The sequence below is a fragment of the Aptenodytes patagonicus genome, chromosome W (assembly GCF_965638725.1).
Source record: "Aptenodytes patagonicus chromosome W, bAptPat1.pri.cur, whole genome shotgun sequence".
In the NCBI taxonomy this organism is placed as follows: domain Eukaryota; kingdom Metazoa; phylum Chordata; class Aves; order Sphenisciformes; family Spheniscidae; genus Aptenodytes; species Aptenodytes patagonicus.
Genome location: NC_134981.1, coordinates 26255205 through 26268953, shown reverse-complemented (window position 1 = coordinate 26268953; position 13749 = coordinate 26255205). Strand labels below are relative to the sequence as shown.

Below are 13749 nucleotides of genomic sequence, written 5' to 3'. Positions count from 1 at the left end.
CTGGAGCCCCAGGTCCCTCCTCTGGTCCCTCCAGTATCCATCCCAGACTTAGGGCCACCCCGACAGCCCAGGCTCCCAGCTCGTGACTGTGGTCACCTCTGCGGGGGCTGGCACCCAGCCCTCCCCCATATGTGCACCCAGGACCAAGCCCTTCACCCAGGGCAGTAGCTGGAAATGGAGTTTAACAGGAAGACGGGGCAGACTGAGGTGCAGAGATGCAGAATGAGGCCAGGTGAGTGTGCTGACCTGCCTGCATGCAGCCTTCACCCCGACCCCTGGCAGTGGAGCATCCCGCTGCTCTGCACCGGGGATGCTGCCTGGGGCCCCCCACCATGGGGCCCCTGCAGGTGCCTCAAACGGGTGCACGGGCAAGAAGGCACCCATCAAGGCCTGAAGCCATGGCTGGGAAGCAGGATTATCCAGCTGCTGTCCTCCCGCCCCGTCCCTCCCAGACCCCTGAAACACTGCCCTGCCCTCCCCCAGCCACCGCCTGCCTCGCCCTGCCCACAGCCACAGAGTGGCTTCTTGCACCGGGAACATTTTCCCCAGGGACACACAGGGCACGGCTCTCTGCCAGGTGGAGAAGGGTTTATTTGGCTCCTTGTGCAGGGGCAACAAGATTTGGGAGGGGGGCCCTGCCAGCAGGCTGCTGGGAGGCGCTGGGAGGCACTGGGAGGTGCTGGGAGGCACTGGGAGGAAGCAGGGCAGGGTGAGGCCATGTTTCCCTGCCGGGATGCTGGGAGCAGGCAGGAGCCCAGCCTGGGGCCAGGGCAGTGGAGAGCCTCAGGGACGCAGGTGGGACAGCGGGGTGCAGGTGGCTCCGGTCCCCATCCCCATCACTTGATGCATCCCCGTCACTTGATGTGGGTGAAGACAGAGGTGCTGCGGGGAAGCCATGTCAGCAGGAGGGGAGGGAGGGCTGCAGGGTGGCAGGGCAGGGGCAGGGCTCACCTGGTGGCTTTCCAGGCATCCCTGCGGGATGGGACCTCTTCCCACAGGAGCCATGCGGTTTCCAGCATCCACTTCCTGCAGTGGTCCACGAAGCACTGGCCCACAAAGGCAGTGGTGGAGTCTGGCAGGGGTTCAAGCGGGGCAGAGGGGGCTCAGAGCCTGCACCTCCAGACAGGGGAATCTGGGCCACTGCCCCCAGCAGATAGACAGACACCCCCGCCACATGCCCCGAACAGACAGATAGCCCTCCCTGCTGCATTGCCTGGGTGGATCGCTTCCACGTTGCCTGGACAGATAGATGGGCACCACCCCTGCCATGTCCCCTGGACAGACAGATAGACACTCCCACCACCTCTCCCAGACAGACACCCCTGCCACCTGCCCCAGACAGATAGCTGTCCCCCTGCTGCATCCCATGGTGGGAGCAAGAGCAGCTGGTCCATGGCTGCAGCCAGGGTTTCTCTGGGTGCCACGGGGGGTATGGGGGACCAGCCAGGGGGCACCCTGCTCCCAGCACAGGCAGGGGCTTGCTGGCTGCCCCGGGATGCTGACGGTGCCATGCACCGTTGTACCTGTGAACTGCCACTGCACAGTGAAGCCGAAGGTGGGCTGCCCCTTGGCGCCAGGGTGCTGCTGGGCCCCTTGCAGGGGTGACACCAGGATCTGCTTGTTGGTGGCTGCCATGGTGGTGTGGTAGGAGCCCGAGAAGGTCCCAGCCGTGTCCAGGGCCAAGAGGGTCATGTTCCTCTTGGAAGAGGAACAGCTCGTTCCTCCACAGGCCCTGCAGGTTGCACTGGGGGCTGGGGGTCATGCTGGCGCCTTGGCCAGTGCCGAGCCACGACTGCCCCCCCCCTTCAGCTTGCTGGGGCGGCAGGACACTTGCCCCATGTGTCTGGGAGCTGGCATGGCCCCTCCACACGGCAGCTGGGACCAGTGGCACAGGCACTGGCTGGGCCAGCACCTCTCCCTCCTGTGGCAGGGCAGGGCAGGGCAGGGCAGGGCAGAGCTAGGGGTAATGGGGGTACCCCCCACACACACCAGGGTTAGGTGACCAACGCTACCCCTGGGGACAGCACAGCCAGAGCTGGCAGCCCCCTCGGTCACGCATGCTGCACTCTGGGATGGCACAGCATGGCACGGCACAGCATGGCACAGCACAGCAAGAGCATGCAGCCCCTTGGCCACAAACACTGAGTGCTGGGATGGCACAGCATGGCACAGTGAAAGCATGCAACCCCCTCAGCCATGCACACTGCGCTCCAGGTGTGGCACAGCACAGCACAGTATGGCACAGCACAGCACAGTATGGCACAGCACGGCACAGCACAGCATGGCACCGGACAGCACAGCATGGCACAGCAAGAGCAGGCAGCCCCTTGGCCATTCACGCTGCACCCCAGGGATGGCACAGCACAGCACGGCACAGCCAGGGTGTGCAGCCCCTCATCTGGTCACCCTGCACCCCAGGGATGGCATGGCGTGGCACGGCATGGCACAGTGAGAGTGGGCAGCCCACTGGCCGGGCGCTGCCCCCAGGCTGCCCTTACCTTCCTGGCAGCAGCAGCATGGGGGCCGAGCAGGGCCAAGGCAAGCAGGAGGCAGCAGCTGAGGCTCCCCATGGCAGCAGTGGCGGTGGCAACCATACATGGTGCCTGGGCTCTGCCTCTTTTATAGCAGCGGGGGCTGCAGCCGGGCAGTGGCCACCAATGCCGGGCCTCCTGCCAAGGGCCACCCCGGCAGGAGATGGGCCACCGCGCCAAAACAAGCGGGGTCCTGCTCCCCTGGGCAAGGCGGGGTCCTGAGGGAGCACGGCAGGGTGGTGAGGGCTGTGACGGGGACCCAGTGCCCACTGGAGGAACCGGGGCCCATGGGGGGGTCACGGCAGGAGACACACACTGGGCCTTGGGGACAGTGACAGGAGAGGCTGCGGGATGCCGCAGGGGGGACGCGGGAGCGTGGGTGTTGAGCCACCACACGATAGGAGCAGGGTGGGTGTTTGCAGCAAAGCTTTATTGGGAGAAGCAGGTGGTGGGGCCGGGGACCCCCACGCTGCCACCCTCGCTCCTTCTGCGGGTGCAGGTGGGTGAAGACATTGGTGCCGACCCTGTGGGGGCACAGAGGGACAAGACATAAGGGTGGGAAACGCACCCCTGCATGGGGTGAATGCACCCCTCCCCAGTGCCAAACACCCCCCCAGCCCCATCTCCCCCCCAGCAGTGTTTGCATCTTGGCAGGACCCCCGAGGAGGCCATGCATGAGCATCCCATCCTCGAGAGCACGTGCCCTGGGTACCCCAAGGCTGGCAGTGGCTCTGCCAGGCGCTGAGCACCACAGGGTGGGAGAGCCCTGACCCCCCCCCCGGGGATGTGCAGGGGACCTGTGCAGGGCAGGGACAGGGGGCTCATGTTGGCTTTCCAGTTGTTCTTGATGCTGTCCATGTGTGACCGCAGGAGCCACATGGTCTTCAAAACCTCCTTTCCTTCCTTGTCCACGAAGCACTGGCCTGTGAAGACAGTGACAGAGTCTGCAGGGGCAGGAGGTAGAGGGGAGTGTGGCCGGGGCAGCAGGGAAGTGCTGGAGCCGTGGCCCCACAGCCTCCCCCAGTGCTGAGGATGCTGGACCTGGGCTGTCCCTGTCCTCTGGGGACAGCGGTGTTGGGGAAAGCAGGCAGGAGGGGTCAGAGGGCTGGGGGTCTCACTTGGAGACGGGGGGACAGCAGCAGGCTTCAGCCCCCAGTGCATCCTCTGTGCCCTGGGACCGGGAGGTGACACCAGCCAAGGAGCTCCAGGATCAAGGATGGGGGAGTACTGGGGATACTGCAGGGGATGGGGGACACCTCTGGGGATGGGGAAGCATTGGGGACACTGCAGAGGAAGGCAGGGGATCATCAAGGATACTGCAGGGGAGGGCAGAAGAGTATCAGGGACACCACAGGGGAGGGCAGGGGACCATTGGGGACATCACAGGGGAGGGCAGGGAAATGAGAAGCACCTGAAAAGCTCCAGTTGATGGTGAAGCCAAAGGTGGGCTGGCTCTTCTGGTTCATGCGGTGCTGGGACCCCTGCAGCAGTGACACCCGGACCTCATTCGTGGAGGCCGTCATGGCCATATGGTAGGACCTGGTGAAGTCACCTTTTCCGTTCACGGCCGTGATGGTCATGTTGGAGCCCAGGTCGTTGATCCAGTGCCCGGTCAGCACGCACTGAAGCAGAGGGGACTCGGCACCGGTGTCGTGGCGCAGCCTGGGTGCGGGTAGGGCAGTAGGACTGGGCACCCCCAGGAGCCGCAGCCCCCCTGCCCGCCCTGCCCTGTGCATCCCAGCCCTGCCGTTACCTTTCTTGCAGAGAGGCCAGGAGCCACCAGGGCCAGGCTGAGCACCAGGAGGAAGGGAGCTGCTTGCACCATCTCTGCAGTGGGCAGACAGCTAGCGTACCCGGGGACGCGCTCCTCGCAGGGCTCTGCTGATGTACCTGCTCCCTCACCTTTTTATTGCTGCCAGGGCTGCGGGTGGCAGCTCCAGCCAGGGCGTTGTGCAATCTGGGTGTTTCCAAATTTGCAGTTCACAGCTGTATGAGAGGGTGGTTGCAGGCAGATATTCCCAGAAGTGCCTGCTGAAACCATCCCTCCTTGCTCACGCTTCTCTGGCACCTTGCCGGGAAGCCCTGGCTTCTGCAGGTTGGTGACCACCAGGATAGATGCTCAGCCAGGGAAAAAAACCCTCTTGGGAGCTGTTATCCCTTCTGCCACCTGTTTGCCACCCCACTGCTGTGCCCAGGGTGCGTAGGGGTGCCAAGTGGCCTTAACCCCAATGCACCCCAGGACTGGCTGCAGCACATGGCCTCACCCCACTCCTTCTCACCAGGCATCCTTGTGCAAACCCACCCAGCACCAGGCTCCTTTCAGGGCTTTGCTTTATCCCCCCCCTGGCACTGAAGCAGCCACAGGTCAGGCTACAAAGCGCCCGGTCTCCTCTCACCCGGGGCTGGTGTGAAGATTTGCTGCTGTTTTGACAAGCTGGCTTTTGTTGGAAGGAAATTATTTTGTTTATGAAAAACAAACATTCCCTGAATATCTTTGACATCGCATTTTAATGCTGACAAAAATTGTATTTATGTTATCGTTTTACTCTAACTCCCAAAATGCAGAGAAAAGACTATGTTTAGGAAGGAGACATTGCTTGATTCGATAGTGCACAGAATCGGACACTCGGGGGAAGTTCCCCAAATCGAGTGTAAGGTTAAACAGAAAACTTAGCATATTTACACACTCAAGTTTGCATAATTCATTAGTATGGCATATACGTCACATTGACCCTTCTTATCTACTACATTTACATATTACTAATGTTGCAAAACTATACTAAGCATGCACGGGGGTCCTGAGTGGTCGTCGGTGGTCGTTTGGGTAGGTGCCCCCTACTCATTCCGAGGCGTAGTTAACTTCAGGACGCCACTACGGATGTTATTTTTCCAAAGGCTTTGTAAGCATTCTATACATCCTTAATTGCTCAAGTCCTTGTGGTTGTTATTCTAAGATAAGTTCCTGTTACAAAATTCTATCCTTGACCTCGTGAATGCTCTGCACGATAGCTAAAGCTACAACAACCAGAGCATATTTACATAAGGTTAGGTTTAAACTATGCTGGTATCATTTACACAGGGATTCTTAAATAACTTTAAGTATGTATTTATATAATTCCCCTTATATTTGTTGCTGGCTGGGGAGGCTGAAGTGGCTTGGTTCACACCAGATTTTCTCACCCATTCCTCAATGATTTTCAAGGCAGTCTCCTAAAATATGTGTGTTTTAATTCCCCTGGTCATCACAGCAAGAGCTGATGGAGCCCCATTCATCAGAAAATGCTCCTTTTCTTAAAATGGAGACAAGGCAACTCTTTGCAGCATCTCAGAAATACTTCCTAATTTTTGCTTTCCCTTTAATCTCATGTTTGAGCCCTGTTTTCTCTCCGGCAGTAAAATTCATTGCTACCTGGGCTGGGGAGCACTGCATTTCTGCTGCCGGCATCTCAACACCCGCCTCTCCTCTCTGCAGGAGCCCCGCAGCCTTCTTGCACCCCTGCCTGCAGGAGCTCTCCGGCCAGTGAGCTGGCGGCCCACAGGAAATTCTTGCCCTGGTGTTTGCTTCCCTCCTTTTTAGGAATTAACTGCACGACAAGGTATGTTTTCCTATGCAGCTGCTGTTTGCTTTGGCTAGTTTTTTGGCAGGCAGATGCTGCCTGGAGAGTGGCTGAGGTTTGTGATAATGAGCAGGGTCCATCTGGGAAGGGTGCGGGGGCAGGAGGGGCAGCCCCCCTTGCCATCACCTTGCCTTAGGGAGCTTCCGCAGGGATCCTGCAGCCACCCGTAAGCATGGGGATGGGCAACACAAGGTCCCCATGTGGGCACCGCTGCTGACGGCAACCCACAGCTCATTTACAACCGTAGGTTTATTTTAGCATCATACACACAGTATTGCTGCTATTTGCCCATAACCTTTATTTTTCCTATATTTAACAATCCCTAGCCCAGTGGTGTATCTCACAGGTGCAGGGATCAGCTCAGTGCTCAAGGAAGTGGATTTGTTGACCAGTTTCAGCTGGAGTCAAAAATAAAACAAGCCAAAAGCTGGGGTATCTCCATGGGGTTTGTGCTCCCGAGGCATCCTCCAAAGGGCAGGCAGCGAAGCAGCTTGGGGCTGGCAATCATTACCACGGCTAAATCCTGCAATGCCACTTCACGTGCCCACCTGAGCCCTAGCACAGCAGGGGGCAGGCAAGGAAGAGGTCCAAACCAGAAAGTGCTGAAGAAGTTAAAAGTTGGCAAGGCTGTGGTTTAAGCCTGTGTATGTGAGGGGTCAAGAAAGGGTTAATGAATAATTAAACTCGCTGCTCAAGCTGGGACTGAATCAGCCTTGAAAAATGATAATACAGGCAAATATTAGAGAAAATCATATCTGTAACCAAAGATTGTCCTCCCAGCTCACAGCCACGCCCATGCAGAATTGCCAAAAGCTGAGCCTAGCAGATACAAGTTTTATTGATGTGATACAGCCAAAAGAAAAGAGCAGAAATATCCCTTGATACAGACTGAACACCCCAACCTTTGAAAGAAATTCTGCAGGCAGCCTATCGCCTGGGGTTAAGGAGCAATAAAACCCAGCCCAGTCAGAAGCTGTGCTGGCTTCAGCACCTGCTTTTATCCCTCACCAGCTGGATCAGGATGTCACCGTCCCCAGTGGCTGTCTACACAAGACAAATGGAGGTAGGCAGCCCAGCCCAGCTAGCGCCCGGGCTGACATCCTCCACCCCAAGGGCGAGCATCTTGGTCCCTCTCTGCCAGCTGTGGGCTCTGCCACAGGAGGACAACACTGGCTGGTCCAGGGGGGCGTATCCAGGATGACCTGCCCTTCCTGGATAACATTACTCCTCAGCCCAGTGTTGTGGTTTAATTTCAGTCGGCAACTAAGCACCATGCAGCCGCTTGCTCACTCCCCCCAACCCCCAGTGGGATGGGGGAGAGAATTGGAAGAGCACAAGTTAGAAAAAACTCGTGGGTTGAGATAAAAACAGTTTAATAATTGAAATAAAATGATAAATGATAATAATAATAATACACAAAACAAGTGATGCACAGTACAATTGCTCACCACCCGCCGACCGATGCCCAGCCAGTCCCCGAGCAGCGGCCCCCCCGGCCAGCTTTCCCCACTTTATGTACTGAGCATGACGTCACATGGTATGGAATGTCCCTTTGGCCAGTTTGGCTGTGCCCCCTCCCAGCTTCTTGTGCACCTCCAGCCTTCTCAGTCGGTAGAGCATGGGAAGCTGAAAAGTCCTTGGCTAGTGTAAGCATTACCTAGCAACAACTAAAACATCAGTGCATTATCAACTTTGTTCTCATCCTAAATCCAAAACACTGTACCAGCTACTAGAAAGGAAATTAACTCTATCCCTGCCAAAACCAGGACAATATCCACCCCTTATTCTGTACCATCTATGTCATGCTCAAGTCTCACATTTTCCAGTACATTTTCATTAATCACCACCCCTTTTTTTTTATATATATATATATATATATATACACACACAGAGATATCATTCCCTTAGTCTGTGGGCCATCCCTCTGAAACGTTTGGTGAGTTCATTTAGTCCATGACTTCGGGCTCCATCTGTCATAATAATCTTTCAGGGCAGGAAAGATGGAGATGGTATGTGGTGTTGGATTGTTTCATGTTGAAGTCAGTTCTGGTACCATCATCACTGTGCTTTGCTTGGTTTCACTGAAGTTATTCTTCATTAGTCTGGGTGATTCTTATTGTAATAACATTAGTATGGCATATAATATTATTAGTATGATTAGTATATCTGTGTATTATTAGTATAACTATTATAACTATAATTAGTACTTAACATCACATAATTCAGATCATTGGCTATTCTCACCCAAAATCAAATCCCCTTGAGGTACACATCGGACTTCCCCATCCTTCCGCATTATCCACCAAGTGCACCCAGGTCCTTGAGCAAAAGCAATCCCACGGATGGGTTTGCCTTTGCCCGAGGCAGGAATAACCCAGACTGTCTTCCCCAGCATATTTTTTATGTGCACTACAGGGACTTTATTCCCATCTACAGTACGTAAAAGTTCTGACTGGGCAGGGCCAGCTCGATTGGCAGATCCCCTCGTGTTGACTAACCAGGTGGCCTTTGCTAAATGCGTATCCCAATGTTTGAATGTCCCGCCACCCATTGCTCTCAGCGTAGCCTTTAACAGTCCATTGTATCGTTCAATTTTCCCAGAGGCTGGTGCATGATAGGGGATGTGATATACCCACTCAATGCCACGCTCTTTGGCCCAGGTGTCTATGAGGTTGTTTCGGAAATGAGTCCCGTTGTCTGACTCAATTCTTTCTGGGGTGCCATGTCGCCATAGGACTTGCTTTTCAAGGCCCAGGAGAGTGTTCCGGGCAGTGGCATGGGGCACGGGATATGTTTCCAGCACATCCGGTGGTTGCCTCCACCATTGTAAGTACGTGGCGCTTGCCTTGGTGGGTTTGTGGGAGTGTGATATAATCGATCTGCCAGGCCTCCCCATATTTATATTTCAGCCATCGTCCTCCATACCAGAGAGGCTTTAAACGCTTGGCTTGCTTGATTGCAGCGCATGTTTCACATTCATGGATAACCTGCGCAATAGTGTCCATGGCCAAGTCCACCCCTCGATCACGAGCCCATCTGTATGTTGCATCTCTTCCTTGGTGACCTGAGGTGTCATGGGCCCACCGAGCTAGAAATAATTCACCCTTATGTTGCCAGTCCAGATCCACCTGAGCCACTTCAATCTTAGCAGCCTGACCCACCTGCTGGTTGTTTTGATGTTCTTCAGTGGCCCGACTCTTGGGTACGTGAGCATCTACGTGACGGACTTTTACAACCAGGTTCTCCACCCGGGCAGCAATATCTTGCCACAATGCGGCAGCCCAGATGGGTTTGCCTCTGCGCTGCCAGTTGCTCTGCTTCCATTGCTGCAACCACCCCCACAGGGCATTTGCCACCATCCAGGAGTCAGTATAGAGATAGAGCACTGGCCACTTTTCTCGGTTAGCAATGTCTAAAGCCAGCTGGATGGCCTTTACTTCTGCAAATTGGCTCGATTCACCTTCTCCTTCAGCAGTTTCTACAACTTGTCGCATAGGACTCCATACAGCAGCTTTCCACCTCCGATGCTTTCCCACAAGACGACAGGACCCATCAGTGTGAACAGGGCATATTGCTTCTCATTTTCTGGTAGTTCATTATACATTGGGGGCACTTCAGCACGCGTTACCTCCTCCTCTGGCAATATTCCAAAATCTTTGCCTTCTGGCCAATCCATGATCACTTCCAGGATTCCTGGGTGACTGGGGTTTCCTATTCGAGCCCGTTGTGTGATCAGTGCGACCCACTTACTCCACGTAGCATCAGTTGCATGATGTGTACAGGGGACCCTCCCTCTGAACATCCAGCCCAGCACCGGCAGTCGGGGTGCCAGGAGGAGCTGTGCTTCAGTGCCGATCACTTCTGAAGCAGCTCGAACCCCTTCATATGCTGCTAATATCTCTTTTTCAGTTGGAGTATAGCGGGCCTCGGATCCTCTGTATCCCCGACTCCAAAACCCTAGGGGTCGACCTCGAGTCTCCCCTGGTGCTTTCTGCCAGAGGCTCCAGGTAGGGCCATTCTCCCCGGCTGCGGTATAGAGCACATTTTTTACCTCTTGCCCTGCCCGGACTGGCCCCAGGGCTACTGCATGAACTATCTCCCGTTTAATTTGTTCAAAAGCTTGTCGTTGCTCAGGGCCCCATTTGAAATCGTTCTTCTTTCGAGTCACTTGATAGAGAGGGCTTACAATCAGACTGTAATTTGGAATGTGCATTCTCCAAAAACCCACGACGCCTAAGAAAGCTTGTGTTTCCTTTTTGCTAGTTGGTGGAGACATGGCTGTTATTTTGTTGATCACATCCATTGGGATCTGACGACATCCATCTTGCCATTTTATTCCTAAAAACTGGATCTCCTGTGCAGGTCCCTTGACCTTACTTTGGTGTATGGCAAAACTGGCCTTCAGCAGGATTTGGACTATTTCCTTCCCTTTCTCAAACACTTCTCCTGCTGTGTTGCCCCACACGATGATATCATCAATGTATTGCAGGTGTTCTGGAGCTCCACCCTGTTCTAGTGCAGTCTGGATCAGTCCATGGCAAATGGTAGGGCTCTGTTTCCACCCCTGGGGCAGTCGGTTCCAGGTGTACTGGACGCCCCTCCAAGTGAAAGCAAATTTTGGCCTGCACTCCGCTGCCAAAGGGATTGAGAAAAACGCATTAGCAATATCAACTGTGGCATACCACTTGGCTGCCTTTGATTCCAATTCGTATTGAAGTTCTAGCATGTCTGGCACAGCAGCACTCAGCGGTGGCATGACTTCATTTAGGCCACGATAGTCTACTGTTAGTCTCCACTCTCCATTAGACTTCCGCACTGGCCATATGGGACTGTTAAAGGGTGAGCGGGTCTTGCTGATCACTCCTTGGCTCTCCAGTCGACGAATCAGCTCATGAATGGGAATCAGGGAGTCTCGGTTGGTGCGATATTGCCGCCGGTGCACTGTGGTGGTAGCGATTGGCACTTGTTGGTCTTCGACCTTCAGCAACCCCACAACAGAGGGGTCCTCCGAGAGACCAGGCAAGGTGGACAGCTGTTTAATTTCCTCCATCTCCAAGGCAGCTATACCAAAAGCCCACCGGTACCCTTTTGGGTCCTTGAAATACCCTCTCCTGAGGTAGTCTATGCCAAGGATGCACGGAGCCTCTGGGCCAGTCACAATGGGGTGCTTCTGCCACCCATTCCCAGTTAGACTCACTTCGGCTTCCAATACAGTTAGCTGTTGGGATCCCCCCATCACCCCAGAAATACAGATGGGTTCTGTCCCTATATATCTTGATGGCATTAGGGTACACTGTGCACCGGTGTCTACCAGAGCCTTATACTTCTGTGGGTCTGATGTGCCAGGCCACCGAATCCACACAGTCCAGTAAACCCGGTTGTCCCTTTCCTCCCCCTGGCTGGAGGCAGGGCCCCTCTAATCCTCATCACAGTACTCATTTCTCATTTCTTGTACGTACGAGTCAGAAGTTTCTTCATTAAGATCAGGAGTAAGATCAGCCCTTCTACTCTCTCTGGGGAACTGCCCGCTGGAAACTGGAGCAGCAATTTTCCTGGAAGAACCTCTTTCTGTGATTGTTTTCCCTTGCAACTCACGTCTCCGTGCCCCTAGGGCTGCAGTAGGTTTCCCATCCCACTTCCTCATGTCCTCTCCATGGTCACGCAGATAAAACCATAGGGTGCCCCGTGGTGTGTACCCTTTATACCCTCTCTCTTGAGCAAAAGAACGCTTACTTCTAATAGCCGAGATACTGGTCCGTACAGGTGGGGAGTAGGACCTATCCTCTCTGAGTTGCTGGATCTCCCGGGACAGTTTTTCGGACAGTTTCTCCACAGCCAAGACAAGGGAGGAAGAAAGACTTTCCTCGTATTGCCGGAGTTGACTAGCCAATTCATCCACTGTTTGTTCCCCTCCATCTTTCCAGGTTATCACTGACAATGAATTGGCGTATGACGATGGTGAGCTCCTTATAAACTTCCGCCACATGGGTCGTGTGCACTTGACTTCATCTGGATCTTTGCATAGCTGTTCATTGCTTAGGTCACCATAAATCACTTCCAGCACAGCTAATTCTCTCAGAAACTGGATACCCTTCTCCATGGTGGCCCACTTGCTTGGGCGACATATGACATCTTCCTTAAAGGGATACCTTTCCTTCACGCTTGACAAGAGTCGCCTCCAAAGGCTGAGGATACGTGTGCCTTTTCCAATTGATTTGTCAATGCCCCCTTCCCTAGAAAGGGATCCCAGCTGCTTGGCTTCCCTACCCTCTAATTCCAGGCTACTGGCCCCATTATCCCAGCATCGGAGCAGCCAGGTGACAATATGCTCGCCTGGACGACGGCTGAAATCTTTTCGTATATCTCGCAGCTCACTCAGGGATAGAGATCGGGTGGTCACTGCCTCGTTTATGAGTTCTTCCTCTTCCTCCTCCCCGGTCAGCGGCCGTCTCTCCTCCTCCTGTTCTCGTGATGGCCCTTCTCCAGGATAGTCGTACAGTTCTTCCTCCGCTTCCCTTTTAGAAGAAGCTTCTTCCTCCCTTACTAAATGAGCCGACTTCCGCTTCCAAAATTTCTTCTTGTGTACAGGGGCGACTGATACCGGCACAGGCTGGTTCTTTGGTTCAGCCACAGGGCGTGTTGCTGGGGTTGGAGTGACCGCTGTGCAAGTGCATGTCACCGGAGTCTGAGTGGCCGCAGGGCCTGTTGCCGGGGTTGGAGTGGCCGCAGTGCATGTCGCCGGGGTCTGAGTGGCTGCAGTGCATTGTCGCCGGGGTCTGAGTGGCCGCAGAGCCTGTCGCCGGGGTTGGAGTGGCCGTAGTGCGTGTTGCCCGGGTTTGAGTGGCCGCAGGGCCTGTTGCCGGAGTCTGAGTAGCTGCAGTGCATGTTGCTGGGGTCGGAGTGGCCGCAGGGCCTGTTGCCGGGGTCTGAGTGGCTGCACGGCCTGTCGCTGGGGTCGGAGTGGCCGCAGGGCGCGTTGCCCGGGTCTGAGTGGCCGCAGTGCGTGTCGTTTTACTGTCAGAGCCAGAGACCTTCTCTTCCCTTTGAGGGTACTGAATGGTGTTGAACAGGACTCGGTAGGCATGGGCCAGGCCCCAGCACGTTGCAATGATCTGCATCTCTCTGGAGTTGCCAGGGTGACAGCATACTTTGTCCAAATATTCTACTAACTTTTCAGGATTCTGCACTTGCTCAGGGGTGAAGTTCCAAAACACTGGGGGTGCCCATTGGCCTAGGTACTTGCCCATCTTGTCCCACACACCCTGCCACTCATAATTATTCAGCCTTGGGGCAGATCTCTGGATGATATTCTTAAATTGCTTACCAACTTTAGACAAAACCGAAACAGTATTCCCAAGAAGTATTAATAGAAGTATCTTAACTGCCCAAGGATGTTCAAGATACTGAAAAGTTACTGTAATGAAGGAGGAAACATCATAGAAGAAGGTAGTGACACTGCCATTCTGTATTTCCTCCGTAAAAAAACTCTCAGAAAAGTTACTGCAATTGCTAGTTGTCTCCACGAAATGGTCTCCGTGGTACAGTAACGGCTTCATTGCGAAGTTTACATACCACAGTAACATCAAGGTCAATGTTCTAAA

The 13749-nt window shown here is 54.6% G+C and overlaps 2 protein-coding genes across 2 annotated transcripts; both read right to left on the bottom strand.

The window, feature by feature from the left end:
• Window positions 1-947: 947 nt before the first annotated feature.
• On the bottom strand, window positions 948-1692 carry LOC143172114 (avidin-like). The gene is made up of 2 exons (XM_076361373.1): window positions 1524-1692; window positions 948-1072 (listed from the first exon to the last, which is right to left on the bottom strand). Exons 1-2 carry the CDS (start codon window positions 1690-1692, stop codon window positions 948-950), a joined length of 294 nt encoding a protein of 97 aa, XP_076217488.1.
• A 927-nt stretch (window positions 1693-2619) lies between these two features.
• Window positions 2620-4377, bottom strand: LOC143172206 (avidin-like). Its single transcript, XM_076361446.1, has 5 exons — window positions 4285-4377; window positions 3943-4153; window positions 3357-3475; window positions 3000-3057; window positions 2620-2669 (listed from the first exon to the last, which is right to left on the bottom strand). The coding sequence occupies exons 1-5, from the start codon at window positions 4354-4356 to the stop codon at window positions 2620-2622; spliced, it is 510 nt and encodes a 169-aa protein (XP_076217561.1). The 5' UTR covers window positions 4357-4377.
• Window positions 4378-13749: the final 9372 nt, after the last annotated feature.